At 47.5% G+C, this 15,650-nt stretch overlaps 5 protein-coding genes across 5 annotated transcripts; 3 read left to right on the plus strand and 2 right to left on the minus strand.

Moving 5' to 3' along the window:
* The first annotated feature begins 529 nt into the window (after positions 1–529).
* Positions 530–4,736, plus strand: F4822DRAFT_280336 (uncharacterized protein). The gene is made up of 3 exons (XM_051454868.1): positions 530–870; positions 935–3,195; positions 3,249–4,736. The coding sequence occupies exons 1-3, from the start codon at positions 650–652 to the stop codon at positions 4,718–4,720; spliced, it is 3,954 nt and encodes a 1,317-aa protein (XP_051313146.1). The 5' UTR covers positions 530–649; the 3' UTR covers positions 4,721–4,736.
* A 23-nt stretch (positions 4,737–4,759) lies between these two features.
* F4822DRAFT_406241 (uncharacterized protein) lies at positions 4,760–5,373 on the plus strand. Its single transcript, XM_051458380.1, has one exon. The coding sequence runs from the start codon at positions 5,032–5,034 to the stop codon at positions 5,242–5,244; it is 213 nt and encodes a 70-aa protein (XP_051313147.1). The 5' UTR covers positions 4,760–5,031; the 3' UTR covers positions 5,245–5,373.
* Positions 5,374–7,994, minus strand: F4822DRAFT_406242 (chaperonin Cpn60/TCP-1 family). The gene is made up of 6 exons (XM_051458381.1): positions 7,976–7,994; positions 7,520–7,815; positions 7,442–7,459; positions 7,335–7,383; positions 6,157–7,273; positions 5,374–6,102 (listed from the first exon to the last, which is right to left on the minus strand). Exons 2-6 carry the CDS (start codon positions 7,527–7,529, stop codon positions 5,641–5,643), a joined length of 1,656 nt encoding a protein of 551 aa, XP_051313148.1. The 5' UTR covers positions 7,530–7,815; positions 7,976–7,994; the 3' UTR covers positions 5,374–5,640.
* A 140-nt stretch (positions 7,995–8,134) lies between these two features.
* On the plus strand, positions 8,135–11,276 carry F4822DRAFT_406245 (long-chain-fatty-acid-CoA ligase). The gene is made up of 3 exons (XM_051458382.1): positions 8,135–9,143; positions 9,201–10,752; positions 10,809–11,276. Exons 1-3 carry the CDS (start codon positions 8,695–8,697, stop codon positions 10,899–10,901), a joined length of 2,094 nt encoding a protein of 697 aa, XP_051313149.1. The 5' UTR covers positions 8,135–8,694; the 3' UTR covers positions 10,902–11,276.
* An 8-nt stretch (positions 11,277–11,284) lies between these two features.
* On the minus strand, positions 11,285–15,559 carry F4822DRAFT_406248 (cysteine proteinase). Its single transcript, XM_051458383.1, has 2 exons — positions 12,776–15,559; positions 11,285–12,721 (listed from the first exon to the last, which is right to left on the minus strand). Exons 1-2 carry the CDS (start codon positions 14,939–14,941, stop codon positions 11,735–11,737), a joined length of 3,153 nt encoding a protein of 1,050 aa, XP_051313150.1. The 5' UTR covers positions 14,942–15,559; the 3' UTR covers positions 11,285–11,734.
* Positions 15,560–15,650: the final 91 nt, after the last annotated feature.

Below are 15,650 nucleotides of genomic sequence, written 5' to 3' on the forward strand. Positions count from 1 at the left end.
GGGATTGGTCGTGGGGTTAGGAGAGGTCAATACGTGTAGTATGCGCGGGATCCGCCCTACAGCTGTAATGTGCATCCACTGAATGACGCTAAGAATAAGAAAGACAGGGGGTTGAATGTATAATGCATCGAGGTACCTATGCAGGCGTGTTATGCACCTAGACACCTACGCAACTACCTTACATCTCGGCCTTATGCGCCCTTAAACTCAGCCTTGAAGATTCATAGGGCCATTTTCTGGGCTTGGCAGTTGCTTGGGACTGGATTGGATTTCATTGCATGCGGCGTGCGGCTTGCGGCTCGAGTCGTTCCCTCTGTACTCAGTAGATACTACACTACTCCAACTACCTATCTATTTTATCTATTGCCCTCATCTGATTTTTTTTTCTCGCCGTATCGACAAACTTAAGACCTAAGACGTACCCTGAAATCACCGTCACCTTTCCGCGACCTCCGTCATTCCTGCTCCTATCATCTCGGCGCTTGTTACCTCCGATCGACTTGGGTCTTCAGCCACGCGACGACTTTCCAATTCGAATCGCCTTTATTATTCCGATAGTTTCAGGATAACTACACCTACTGATACGAGCGGATCTGGGTGGGAGTCTACATCTAGCTCCGACACGGGGGCAACATTTGCACCCTATGTCATGACGCGAGAAGTCAACCGGCCGGCGGACCATGGTCCTAGCCATCACAGTCTCGAAAATGATATCTTAGCAGCACTTTGGGAACAGGTCCCTTTCCCGCGGCTACCGCTTGATGCGCCATCTGAGATAAAAGATCTTGTAGTCAACGTCGAGAATCCTAAGAAGGTTTATGCCGTCTATCACGCTAGTCGCCGGCATGATCTTCAACTCCTAATCGAGAAGTAGGTTTTTCAATTGCCTAAGCTCAGCCGTACCGGCTAAAGAACGTCACCTAACTTCCTACAGATTCATCGATCAACTACAATATGGTTGTAACTTCAAGGCGTGTACGACCTCCTCATGCTTTAGCTGTCGGAAACGACTAGCTGGTAAGGCGCCCGTTCGACGTTATAACATAACCAGCGCGAGAACTTTAGCCGTGTTCCTAGCAAGCCAAGACGACGCCGACAGCCGACTATGTCCCTATCTCTATCCCCCAGCTGGTCCAAGCGATGGCGCGAAGTCCTTAATGTTCGGCCCAAAATATACATCTTCCAGCGATACGGTCGACTCTGTTTATACAGGCCCAGGGGTTAGGATTGCATCCGCTAAAGGCAATGGGGGTCTGGTGACATTAAGGAAGGGACATGCAAGGAGCCCGGGTCGCCAAACATCTACACACACGAGTCCTAGGCGAAGCAGTCAGAGTCGGAATGGGCAGGTTGAGGATGAAGCACTACGGAATGAAGCGGCATCGTCACCACCGGATACTCGCCATGAAATACAGATCACCGAAAAGTCTATGGTCAAGGATTATCGCTCGTTTGCCGCTAATGTCTTTGGGACTGTTGCTTTCAAGATGCTAGAATGGTTGACGCCGAATAACATGGAGTTCATGTCAGACAAAATTGCAGTAATTGATGAAAATCAGGATACCACGGAGGAATCTCGAGCAGTTTCGTCTCGCTCAGGCGAATGCGGTGGGCGGACTAGTCCACAGTCTACTTCATTAATTCGCGATTTGGAGAGTATAGATAGTGTCAAGGATACCCCGGCCCTTCCCCGGTTCGCTACATCGCGTCTCACTCCGAAAAGCGAAGTCAACGGATTCCACCAGCAGGCACATTCCGAACACCAGTCGGCAACGAATTCGACCTTTCAAGGTCTATCACATCAAAGGAGAAATTCAAGCGCCCGTATTCGTACGTCCTCGGTCTCAAAATCACAGCCTAGGGCTTTAACCGAGCCATTCGTCGAGTCAATTGTGGATGAGACAGGACCTAAATCACCAAGCATTCACAATACGCAATGCGAAAAGGTACCCAAAGGACTTGTTCGGCCTGCTCCTGTTATAACACGAGCTACGCCACAAATAAAACAAAATGGACATACCATGTTTGAAAAGGAGGACCTAGAACCAGCAAGTCCTTGCTCCCATGTTGATGAGCATTATTATCAGGTGGACGGCGCTAGTGGCGAAGAGACATCGAGTAGTGCAGAAACCACGAAATCACTGGATGCGTCAGATGAAAATCATGGTACTCTAGTAGGTGCTGACAAGTTAGAGTCGATATCCGAGCTCGATAGCTACTTACCTCAATCATTGTCGCGCCTAAGTATCCAAGCCATCAATTTTATATGCGATATTCTCCAGGACGATTCCACCTGTGAGAAGCATCTCTTAGAACCGACCACTGTCTGTGGGTCTGTTAAGCGATCATCAAGTCGGCTCAAGTCATGGAGGAGGAAACAAAAAAGCAAAGCCCCATACCCCCAGGATATGAAGCTCCAGTGGAAACTGTTCGCCGAACAGAGTATATTCCATGTCCTCAGCGATCCTGAAGCTTTACTGGATTCATTTACTAGCTCTAGTGGTGTAATCGACTCACAAACTCTGTGGTACTGCATGTTACGCTTAACAAGAGTAGCGCCCAACCTCGTGTTCGACAGCCTATGGATTGCTTTAGCTGGCCTTTTCGCACCGCCGAAAACCCTGCAATCTATGAGATCGCCTACTTCAAAGGTATTTCCGGGGCATCAGAAGTCATTCACAAATATGGAAGCAGCGTCACTCATGTCAGTATGCTTCCACGCTCTGGTAGCAGCAGCTCCGTTAGTGACTGATTCGAGACAATTACATGACATGTCTCGTATTAGGGCGCATGGATTATCACTCACAGGCAGCGGTGCTCTCGCAAGGCAACCTATTCCGTTATGTCTGCAGTATGAGGATGCTTTCACAGACGACATGGCTCTTCGATTGGCGAGGCGGTTACTTAGGGTAATTCCGACACGGCGGCATTTCGATGAACTAATTGAGCTCGACTTGGACGCGGATGATAGGGTTAAAGAGCCAGATGTTTTGGAGATACTACTCTCTCATCTAGAATCATCAACACAGTCGGTGTTAAGTTTTTCGAAAAGCGAGCGAAGTATGCATGAAAAGAGGGTTCCAATTTTACTCCTAGATTGGGCGAGAGCAGTGATGCTTCATGAATGGGAGGGGAAACCTGATGTTTCTGGAGATGGCCCATTTGGCGGTGCTCTCTTGCTGATGACGGCTATGTGTGAGTATTCCTATTATATAATTATGGTGATAATTTCACTAACGTTAAAATAGACCAGAAGCGACAATCTCTTCTCTTGGGCGATGTACCATTTCGTTCTGAATACTTCGGCGATCGACTTGATCCCATGCAGATGCCAGTGTCTTGGCTATCATTCACCTCGACTAGGCAGAATGTCCATCTCTTAGATTACCCGTTCATTTTTAACCCTACATCTTTAGTCTCATATTTCCGAGCTATTAATTTTTCAAGAATGAGCCGCGCCTATGAAGAATCCAGCTCTTTACAAGAACGAATCGCCGCTATCGTTCGACCCGATAGTCTTATCACAGAGCAACACCAGAAGAATGTACTTCAAGATCTGCTAAAGGTTCCCTCGGCTAAGTACTTGATATTGGATATCAGCCGCAAGAACGCATTGAGGGATGCTTTTGATCAGCTTTGGCGACGTGAGGAGCGAGAGTTGTTGAGGCCCTTAAAAGTTCACCTTGGCGAGGACTCTGGAGAGGAGGGCTTCGACAGTGGCGGAGTGCAGCAGGAATTCTTCCGCCTTGCAATTTCGGATGCTCTGAACCCAGACTACGGCGCCTTCGCCATCGATGATAGGACAAGGATGACATGGTTTCAGCCTGGCTCCGTGCAGCCAGAATGGAAATTTGAACTTGTCGGCTTGCTCATGTCATTAGCCGTCTACAATGGACTCACTCTACCCATCACCTTTCCAAAAGCCCTATACCGAAAGTTACTCGGCGAACCCGTTACCGAACTCCATCACATCGCAGATGGGTGGCCGGATCTAGCTAATGGACTCACCAACCTTCTAGAATGGAACGAAAAGGACGGTTCTGTAGAAGATGTCTTTGTTCTCACCTACGAATTCTCTACATCTATGTTCGGCAAGCCCATCTCCCGCGAGATGCACCCCGAACGACGAACCTCATGGCCACAATTTTCGGGCCGACCTAGCTCCCCTCCTCTCTCCGCCGCCAACCCAGACAATGCGCCACTTGTGACAGGTGATAACCGGAACGCATATGTTAGCGACTACATCCGGTATCTCACAGATGTCTCTGTGTCACCTCAATTCACCGCTTTCGCACGTGGTTTCCGCGCCTGTCTCCACCCAAAGTCCCTCCAACTCCTAACACCATCTCTACTACAAAACCTTGTTGAAGGTACGCAAGAAATCGATATTTCAGAACTGCGCCGCGCAGCGCGATATGTGGGCTGGGATGCATCGCACAGGACTGTTCGTGACTTCTGGTCCATTGTAAAGCGCTACGACGACCGTATGCGCCACAAACTGCTCGAGTTCGTGACGGCCAGTGATCGTGTGCCCGTCGGAGGTATGGCGAATGTGCAATTTGTGATACAGAGGAATGGTGAGGAAGGGGAAGGTGGGCATTTACCCACTGCGTATACATGCTATGGTACATTACTCCTACCAGAGTATCGCGATAAAGACGTTCTAAGAGAACGACTAGCGATGGCATTGGAGAATGCGCAAGGATTCGGATTTGCGTAAATAAGAAAAAGGGGGTGGGTGAGTAGAGAGAAGTGGTAGGGGATGGGGGTTATAAGCAAGGAAGAAGAACAGGGAAATTTAAGAGTGTCAGAGTCACCGAAGTTACGGGGTTCACGAAGAGCAAAATAAAACAACAAATAAGCCGAGAATGCGAAAAGATCGGCCTCAATGAAGGATATATTAAATAGGGAATGAACCCCGCGAGATATTTTAAAAAGAGAACAGGTGGACGAGCCACACGGTTTCATATAGTTGAAGAGGGGAGTAAGATGAGAATACTCGTCGCCTCTAGACCACTCGTCAATTAATCGATGCGTTTGCCCAGAGAGCAAAATAAAGCTGGGTTAGGATTTAAGGGAGGACGAACTCGTCTGGTTTTTTTTATCTTTTTTCTTCCCCTCGCGCACACACAACCATCCATCTACCCGCTTCCTTTCCCTGTCTTCTACCCACCTACCGACCTATATGGATGGGCGCGAGGGGATTTCACTCAATATCGTTATAGTATGAATCTGCCACTTTAGCGTTCGTGCGTGCAACAATAAAAGTTAGGGAGCGGTCTTTATTGGTTTTGAAATATACTACGCATAGGTCTTATTTCAATATACATGTGTTTACGAAAACATTATATCTAGATTATACTAGAGATATATATTCACGATTTGGCATATAGAAATTTGGATATTTCTAGTAGACGCATAATGTTCCTGGCGACACTTTTTTCTTGTCCGAACAGTCTAATATGAGGTATCTTGATTTTTTTCTTTTGATGACCTTACAAGTCCATCCACCCATTCTGTCATTCATCTAGCACTACCTATCTACATCCGCAACGAGACCTTCTTTTATGACAGATTCGTCAACGATACGGTAGGCACGAACCGATTAAACTCCCTGTCACATCAAGTAACCTGACCTATCTAAAAGTCCTGATCCCCAGTTCCGCTAACAATAACATTGTTGACCTTAAGCACCATACGGCACAGTTGGGTAGCCAACATCAGTTGCTGGCGCTTGCCGATTAGAGGGTCGATGACGAAGGCTTGCTTCATGTCGTTACTGCCACGGTTCATGCAGTCAACACCAAGTTTACCGCGATCGGCCGCACCAGCCTTGACTTGTTGCGACTTGACCTCGGCGAGTGTAGCGATGGGGTTTAGACCGCTGTTCTCGGCTAAAGCCATGGGGACTGCGTCGAGGGCCTCGGCGAACGCACGCATGGCGTATTGCTCTAGACCGGGTGTCTTCACTGCAGCGTCTTCGACAGCCAGCGAGCAGGCGATCTCAGCGGCACCGCCACCGTATACGACGCGGTTGTCTCGCACTAGGTTACGGACCACGCATAGAGCATCATGGAGTGATCGTCGGGCTTCATCAATGATCTAGTGGGAAATTAGTAATCACCACAATGGATAAGGTATTGTTGGTGTACGTACCATCTTGTTGCTTCCTCGAACAAACACCGTCACAGCTCTAGTGTTAGCGCATTCCTCGATGACAAGCATCTTCTCCCTCGTAGTACCAAAAGTCATCTCTCGTACTATACCAGCTGTGCCAAGTTTCTCCGCCTTCAGATCCTCGAATCGGGGTACTATTCTACCATTGGTGGCAATAGCAATAAGTTCGATCTCCGGTCCTCCCACCCATCGTACTGCGGGTAACTCGTTCTGTAATAACAAGTGGTTCGCCTCGTCATCAAAACCCCATTGGCAAATAGCCAAGTTAGCACCAGTGTCCTTGATTTGCTGGATCATCTCGATAAACTTCTCGCGCTCGTAGTTTTGTAGCTTCTTGAACTCCTCGACTGATGTGATTTCCAACTTATGCTTGGTTTTGGGCTTGGGTGGCTCGAATGCACATGTGAGGATAGCGATTTTGGCATCTCGAACTTCTGATGGCATTTGTGGGTGGGAAAAGTCCTTGTCGACAATGACACCCTTGACTAGAATACTGTCTTCTAGTGCGCCACCGACCTTACCATCTACCTTGATCAACTCGAAATCGACGTCTTTTCGTTCCAGATCAGCAACAGATAAAACGGCGTCCACGGCGATATGGGAGAATTGATCGTGTGCCTTGGATACGATCTTGCTGCCTAAACTGGTTCGGGCTACCTTGACGAGGTTCTCTGTGTTTTCCCGGCTGAACTCGATGGTATCTGATATCCGATCCAACTCCTCCACGGCGATATCACAGGCCTGGTCGTAACCATCTGCTATTCGGATGGGATGGATTCCCTTGTCTATGAGCTCGGCGGCTTGCTCTAAGAGAGCTCCGGCCAGAACAACGACACCTGTTGTACCATCACCAATCTCGTCATCTTGGGATTTCGAAAGCTCGACGAGTAACTTCGCTACGTGGTTGGAGATTTCCATTTGTTGCAGGATAGTAGCACCGTCGTTGGTAACCGTGATATCTCCATCGGGCGAAATTAGGATCTTGTCGAGACCTCGGGGACCTAAGGATGTCTTGACGATGTTCGCAACAGTTCGGGCGGCGAGGATATGGTTTTTTACGGCTTCGTTTCCATACTGACGCTTCTTCTTTCCTTGACTAAAAGGGGGGTTAGTTAGCCAGTCCTTGACTTGGTCGTCTATAGAATAAAGGGACTCACTCTCGAACAACGATAAAGGGCCGCCCCTGCTCATCTTTCATAACAGCGGCTGTAAGAATAAAATGTTAGTATCCAAGATTCCTTCATAAATCTTGTTCGTAGCATACCATTCTGGAGGTCGAGATCTGAAGTGGCATATTAGTAAAAAGTCAATATTTATTTCATGGTGGGGTTCAGTCGCATACTCATCGCCATTTTGCCTGCTTCTATAGCTCAGGAGAGCTTTTGGTGCTGTGTTGATTTATTTCTTGCCAGCACACAGATGACCCAGTAATATCTGACCGTATGCGCCGTGATATAAAGCTGTCAAGTTGGTTGGGTTCTGCCTTGTTGAGCGGTACAAATCTCGAAATTCAGAAATTCTAAAAGATTCAGCCCCACATCTCCCCAAGTCGGAAAATTCACTTCACCGACTCCAATGAGGCGGGGAACTTGAGCGAAGTATCCAGGTACCTCAGCTAAAGCTTTATCTTATCAGCCACTTCCCATTCAAGTTAGTTATTTTCTAGTGCCCATAGAATCACAAGCGATAATTTACAGATTATCGAAAAGGTAGTAACTGCATGGGTAACCCTGCAGCCTACAAAGATCTAAAATTACAACAACAAATAAAATAATAAAATAATAAAATTTCTACTTGCCTCGGTACCTAGGTATCTCTACCAATAAGTACCGAGTCATTGGCAATTGAGCCTAGGGATAATTATTTATACTACTAGGTAACTTCGAATCCCACTCTATCTAAAACGCGATACTCGGCCGTGAACGACAGCTGCAATGAGGCGCAGGAAGATGTGGATGGATGACCAGAATGTAAGGATTGTCATTTGACCTTGATAGTTGACCTTACACAAAATAAATGCACTCCTGATTATCAACCTACACAAACCGAGGCACGGAGTTCCCGGGGTATCTGTTCGGAATACATCGTTGTTGAGCTCCGGGCGGCCATTTTTCTCGCTAATAAATGCATTTACGTATAGGTAGCAAACAATTTCGATGGTATCCAACATCGCGAAATTTCAACTTCTAATTCGAGCTAAAGCAGACGCTGAAAGAAAACCCTTGTCGTTTTATGTATTTAACACTACTTATCCTAGCGAACCATTCATTTAGACCCTAGCTTTAGGTAGCAAAGGTTGCCCCGCTGACGTCTTTAACCCTGTCTAAAATCCAACTTAAAATACCTAGGTATCTAGCTCAAGCTCTACGCAGCACAGCTGAAAAGTTTCCGACTCCGTCTCCTACCTACATCCTATCTCCCTCTTTATCTTCCTTATAGAGTCAACACAACATAATACATCCCTGTCCTTCACCCTCGACATAACATACACATCCTAATAGACTTTACATCTTAATTATGGCCCTTGCAACTCAATTCGAGGGCGTACTCCCTCTTTACATGGTACAAAAACCACCGTTTATGGTCGAAGCTCCAGGCGCTGAAGAAGTCGAAGGTGAAACAAAACCATTCAGACATATCAAGGCCAAAGACGAACTTGTTACCCGCCCAGCACCTCACATCACCACAACATGGGATATTGTAGTCGATAGCGCGAATAAGTTCGGCGACAAACATGCTATAGGTTCAAGAAAACTCATCAAAACCCACACCGAGACGAAAAAGGTACCAAAAGTTGTTGATGGAGTCAAGAAGGAAGTCGAAAAGCAATGGACATATTTCGAGTTATCACCCTACTCATTCCTCACTTATAACGAGTACAAAACTAGGGCTCTAAATGCAGGTGCCGGATTGAGGAAGTTAGGTCTAGAATCGAGTGATGTTATGTACATATTCGCTACGACGAGGTAAGGGAGCACGTGTGTATCACAAAAATACCACTAGTTGCTAAATCCGATATCCAGTGCGAATTGGTTGAATATGGCACATGGCTGTGCCTCGCAATCCATCACAATCGCAACCGCATACGATACCCTCGGTTCAGACGCCGTCGAATACTCCCTAACACAGACGAACGCGAAAGCCATCTACACCGATCCTCACCTATTAAAAACCACAAGCCGCCCATTAAAAACCGCGAAAGACGTCAGAATTCTAGTCTACAATGACTCGTCGAACATCCCCATATCCGACAAAGAATTGGAAGATTTCAAATCCGCGAATTCCCACCTTACCATTATCTCCTATTCTGATCTCGTCTCCTTGGGCGAGGAAAATCCCATAGATGCAGTGCCGCCGAAACCCACTGACATGTGCTGTATTATGTACACATCAGGTTCTTCGGGAACGCCAAAGGGTGTACCAATCACTCACGAAGGCATTGTCGCGGGTATTACTGGTCTTTACAGCGTTGTCGAGGAGGCTGTTTCGCCTATAGACTCCGTCCTAGCATACCTTCCTCTCGCACACATCTTGGAGATGGCACTAGAACATATCGTCTTTTTTATTGGTGGCACATTAGGTTACGGGTCTCCTCGCACACTAGCTGATTCGTCAACACGAAATTGCGCTGGTGATATGCGTGAGCTTGCACCCACTATCATGGTTGGTGTACCTCAAATTTGGGAGACAATACGAAAAGGTGTAGAAGCGAAGGTCAACTCTGGCGGTATGCTAACCAGGAATCTCTTCTGGGGTGCCTACAACCTGAAATCCATGCTTGTGGCCACCGGTCTACCTGGCGGTGGACTACTAGATGCTTTGGTATTCAACAAGGTTCGCAGTTCGACGGGTGGAAGAGTGAGATTCCTTTTCAACGGAGCTAGTGGCATTTCAGACGGCACAAGACAATTCGTGAGTCTTGTGCTCGCACCAATGATCACAGGCTACGGTCTAACCGAAACCTGCGCCAACGGCGCTCTCGGCTGCCCCTTACAATGGACACCCAACACCATCGGACCAGTCCCCGCCTCCCTAGAAGTCAAACTCGCCAGTCTACCGGACCTAGGCTACGACGCAAAGAGTAACCCACCACAAGGCGAGATTCTACTCCGCGGACCGCCTGTCTGCAAGGAGTACTACAAAAACCCGGAAGAAACCGAAAAGGCGTTTACGTCAGACGGGTGGTTCCGAACCGGAGATATCGGCGAGATCGATTCTATCGGACATATCAAGATCGTGGACCGCGTCAAGAACCTCGTTAAAATGCAGGGCGGCGAGTATATCGCGCTTGAGAAACTAGAAGCTGTGTACCGCGGAAGCGAATATGTACATAATCTCATGGTGCACGGTGACAGCGACCATGCTCGCGCTATTGCGGTTGTGAGTCCCAATGAGAAGCCCCTCGCTGAGTTGGCGAAGAAGTTGGGTGTGGATCACGCGCACGAGCATTCTGATCCGAAGATCTTGGATGCTGTGCATAAGGACCTAATAGCTGTTGGCAAGAAGGCTGGACTTACGGGTTTGGAGATGGTGGTTGGTGTTGTGCTGGTGGAGGAGGAGTGGACGCCTGCTAGTGTAAGTTGTTTTCCCCCGATGCCTCTCTAATTTCCAATGCTAATATAATGCAATAGGGTCTTGTCACAGCAACACAAAAAGTAAACCGACGGGCGATAAGAGACGCATACAAGAAGCAGATCCAGGAGTGTTTCAAGCGGACGTCGTAATATGCTAAACTACAGACTTCCTTGCGAATAGGTTCCTCGGTTTTCAAAGGGTTTCAAGGGATCCAGGCCTCTGTATCATTACTTACTCTCTGTACCAGTATGCTATTACCTAGGTATTCTTATATGTTATTAATCCCATGGCATGCAAGACTTGTGTTATATCGGATATGGTTTCAAGGCAGATAAAGGGTATAATAAGATCGGGCTTGTTTAGACTCATCTCACATGTGGCATTATGAATAGGTCAAGAATATCTGTTTACTCGGATCGTGAATAGAAAATGTTTACATAATTTGCGTATTTCTGAGCTTATTTCTGAGCTTTTAGATCTCGAAGTATTTCCATCATATTTCACATCATATTTTAAGTCAGCACATTCAAAACTCGAGCAAGCACATATTAAATTGACTATGGGGTATATGCGTAGCAATTCCTCTTCTCTACATCAGTAGCAAAAAGCAAGAAAACAAGACAACTAACTACTCCAAACGAAGAGAGCAAGTCGGCATATAACCAAACACGTCCTCGATATATATGCGGTAGATATATACAAGGCCTCGCTCCCAGATACAACTCCGTTTTCATATGCAACATCCCACACCCCACTCGTAGCCACGTATATATGTACTTCGCCTTGGGGATCATGCATGTAGAGGAGGGGTGAATAAGCCATTGGAAAACACCACCCGCCCCTTCTATAATTCGTTAATCGTGGCAATATGCCGATGCTTTCCAGACGTTTCCAGCAGCCATAATACTATTCACGCCAGGACGGCATGTAGTAATATCCCGTTATCTCCAGCCGCCGGAATATCTCGTCTCAATTATTAAGACTACTTTTTCTCGGGCAACAGCTCATGAATCGGCTGCACTGGATATTCCCATTTAATATCATCCCGCTTGTACCAAAGCTGCATTGGTGTAACATCTCGCGGGCAATTCTGTAAGTCTTGATGTGTCCTATCCCATGCAGACGCTGCGTAGCTATTGACCTTGTCATCCTCAACCCGGATCCACTTGGTAGTGTTTTCCTTATCTCTGACCCAGGCCCAATAATGGCCACCATCAAGCGACTTGCCCTGGTGGACCTGAACGGCGTAAAGCACGTACTTTGGTTTACCGCGCAAACCATCGTCATAAGTAAACCCTTCATTGGCGCTAGAATGGTGTTGTAAAACTGAGGCGGCGGCTTCCCGCTGACCCACGTCTAGGGCAAACTCCGCGGGGTCGAATTCCAAAGGGAAATCTACTGGCGTTGAACTCTTCTTAAAGCGATTCTCCACATTGAAGGTGAAGGGCGTCCTCCTGATGTATACGCGAAGCAAGGGTGGGTGTCTCGCTAGTCGGCGCTGTACTACACCCCTTGTTCCCCCGCAACCCTGCTTGTCACAATTGACTTCGATTTCTTCGGTGTTGAATATTTCATCCCTAAAGGCTCCGAATATGGTCGCTCGTGGTGGCTTAGGGGTAAGGTACAATGTGCGGTCGTGTGAAGAAAGTACGACGCGAGTCTGACATTTGGTACAATGCCTTACGTCTACCTGTGTGTACCCAAAATGCTTGTCTATAAACGAGGCCCCATCATCGCCAGTAAAGAGCTGCCAAGATCTATGAATTGTCTCCTGGACGACTTCCCGGTGCGGACCTGCTGGTGCATCTGGCTGTGCCACCATAATTTTGGTGATCGCTATGTTAGTCTCGGACGCAAGTTGGCCGAATATGAAAAGTGTCAATTCGTCAACATCGTGCTGATTACCATCGCCAAGTCGCATACGCTGGTTTCCATTTACGTATCCCTCGTGTATAGCGCGTAAATAATGCTTTAATACCGGTCAGTACGAGTCTAGAGGTTATTGGGGGCGCGATTAACATACCATGAGCGTTTCGGGTCTCATTACTTTGAATTGCCGCCTTCTCATCCATAAAAACAAGTTCTTCATTATCTTGGCCAACAATTGCGGGCGCGTGGGCTCTTTCACCTCCGAGGCACGCCAGTTTTCGGGAAATGCTGGGTCAACAAAATCTTCAACGAATCCGGGTGACGCGAGCAGCGCCTGTATAGTAGTATTGCAGTAGCATGCAGTACCAGGATTGATTAGCCCGGTTAATAAAACCAGAGGAGTGGCAGAGGCTGCCATGGCCACGCCGCCAATGCTTGAGTCATCCCTAGAGTCCAATCCACTATATCTTACTCTTGGGATAGCAGGCGCCGGTCTCCTTGGGGGTGCAGGCGATATACCATCAAAGTAATCTCCCTCATATGGAACTACGGGAGAAGTCATTGATTCGGGGGCACCTGTTATGCTCGGAAACCGCCGTATGAAGTCTTCCCTAGTCTTAGCATAGTCAAAGTCAGACGCCCCTGTCTGATCCTTTTTGATAATGTCCTCGAAATGGTTAATCTCATCTCGGCTAAGTGTCTTGGTCTTGCTTCGATATCTTCGAGCCGAACTCTTGCTTTGAGGATATATATCTGATACTGTGCTAGAAGTCTCGAGAGATTGGTATCCATATTCGTACACCCACGAGCTTAGACCACCGCTTAATAGCTTGAGGCTACCCTTAAGGGGTTTATTATAGTTATAATATGATAATGCTTGCCATAAATTGCGTAGAACCATTTCTGAGGGGTTGCCGGTTATCCTAGTCGGAATCGAAGTGCTGTCTTCATTATAGATAACAATCAAATCAACTCGATCGCGCTGCTCAAGCGCAGCAATCTCGTTTGGTGGAGCAAGCACCATACTATCGACTATTTCGTCCGCAGAGATGTTCTCTCGCATGAGAATCTCGGGCTCGATGCAAATTGTCCTAGTGGAACTAATATGACCCGCGTCAAAAGACTCGCGATCACGGACGTCGATTACGAGAATTTCAATACTAGGAGAGCCCTGTTTTGTAAGATTTACGAGCGCGCTAGCTGTAATGGTATCTCCCTCGGGTATCCGTACGTTAGTTTGCGTTATTGGCGATTGAGTCGCTTCGTATGAGTGGGCGGTAACAAACCGCTCTTTGCTCAAGGTTCTGATTGGAAAGTCCGTTGGTATCCGAGCGGAAACGGTGGGACTTGATGCGGTCGAATTCGTTCGGCTAAACATGCCGCGTGGCGTACTCGATGGAAGGTTAGCGACCTCGCTCGTCACAGTACCTCTCGCGGGACTATAAATTGCCTCCGGAAGTTTGGGCATGGCTAGTACAGAATTCCCAGCTTTTCGGGTATCGCGTAACCGCGCAAAACGATCGGTAAGGTCTTCCGGGCTGGCCTTCGAGGTCTGTGTTATGGCGTTACCGTGTAATGCCTGAGGCTTCGGGTGTACTGGTGGTTTCGATTTAAACACTGCACCAGCATTGTTATTCGCACTCTGCCCGGCGTTTTCCTTGACTAGTCTGTCGTGTTCCTTGCCAAGTCCAGCATTCCCTAGATCTGTAGACCCGTTGGTTCGAACGGGCGCCTGCGCCCTTGAAGACGAACCAGGCCGGGTCAGGGTGGTAGCGTCATCGGGGGGTTGTGAGGCCACCGTCGGCTGCACTCCACTTCGCTTATTATCTTCCTTAATATCCTCTTTGATCTGATCGAAAGCAGCGCCATTGGTAGTAATCTTCATCTTAAGAGCATTGTATAAACGATTTAGATCTCCCCGGTCGGTTTTCATAGATGGGTAGTCCTTGTGCCTAGGAATCTTATCAACAGCGATCGTGAAAGCTTTAATATACTCCTGTAACGCGAGATCCGGGCGCTTGAAGTCGCGGAAAGTCGTCGCTTGGCGCATGTGAGTATCGCCAACCTCGAGCATTTTCCGAAGTGGAGTGTGAGGGTCGAGGTAGACCTCAACGGAAACTAAGTCATTTATATGGCGAAAAGGCATCCTTCCTGAACCCGAACCCGAACCCGAGCTTCCATTAGCTACGTACTTGCTGCCTCCATCGGCGGTAGCTCTATAGTTGCCATTCGCAACGGAAGCCATCGTACCTTGCGGGCCGATTCCAGCGGACGGCGAGGTCGTCGTAAAGGCAACGGAACTCATGGCGCTTGTTACCATGTCGGTAGGTGGACGGGGAATATTTCAGTTATCAGACGGTGGTTCGTTGAGAATAATCGGGAATGAATAGATGGTAGCTCAACAACGTGGGGTTAGCACAAAAGCAATGGATTACTGAATAGGTTAGCGTTAGATTTGTAATTTCGTTTAAAAAACGTATGAAAGGATGCACTCGAGATAGAAGCGAAAACGGAATGCGGGTCTTATATACTGTTGCTATTCTGAGGCCGAGGATTGGAATGGTTCTGCATTCTTTCAGCGTATTGGCGGGATGTGTGAACGTGGGAAAAAGGTTCAGAGACGGGAACGGAAGGCTGAAAGGAACAAAGAAGGGCACTGTAATAAGTAAGAAAGGATCCGTAAAAACCAATAAGTAAGTGGGAATGAAAAAATCAACGACGATAAATCAACCACTGTATTAACTCTAAGGATATATGAAAAGAAGAGTTTGACCGAACGGCCTGCTTGTTGGATGCGTAACCAGCATCTGTGAAGTTGTTGATCGAGGTATCAATATATTTATGGGATGAAACTTTCGAGATACGCGCTCTAAGATGATGTGTTTGATTGGAAGTTTTTGAAATTCGGTAGGTATTACGTAAGGATGCGAGTACAAACTTTACCTTGTAATTTGAAGGTTAAAGGTTACTCAGGTATGTACCTAGGTATCTGACGTCGAAGAGCAGGTGATGTTGGAGAGGCTTACCTA

The sequence above is a fragment of the Hypoxylon trugodes genome (assembly GCF_022578975.1).
Source record: "Hypoxylon trugodes strain CBS 135444 unplaced genomic scaffold F4822scaffold_6, whole genome shotgun sequence".
Taxonomy (NCBI): domain Eukaryota; kingdom Fungi; phylum Ascomycota; class Sordariomycetes; order Xylariales; family Hypoxylaceae; genus Hypoxylon; species Hypoxylon trugodes.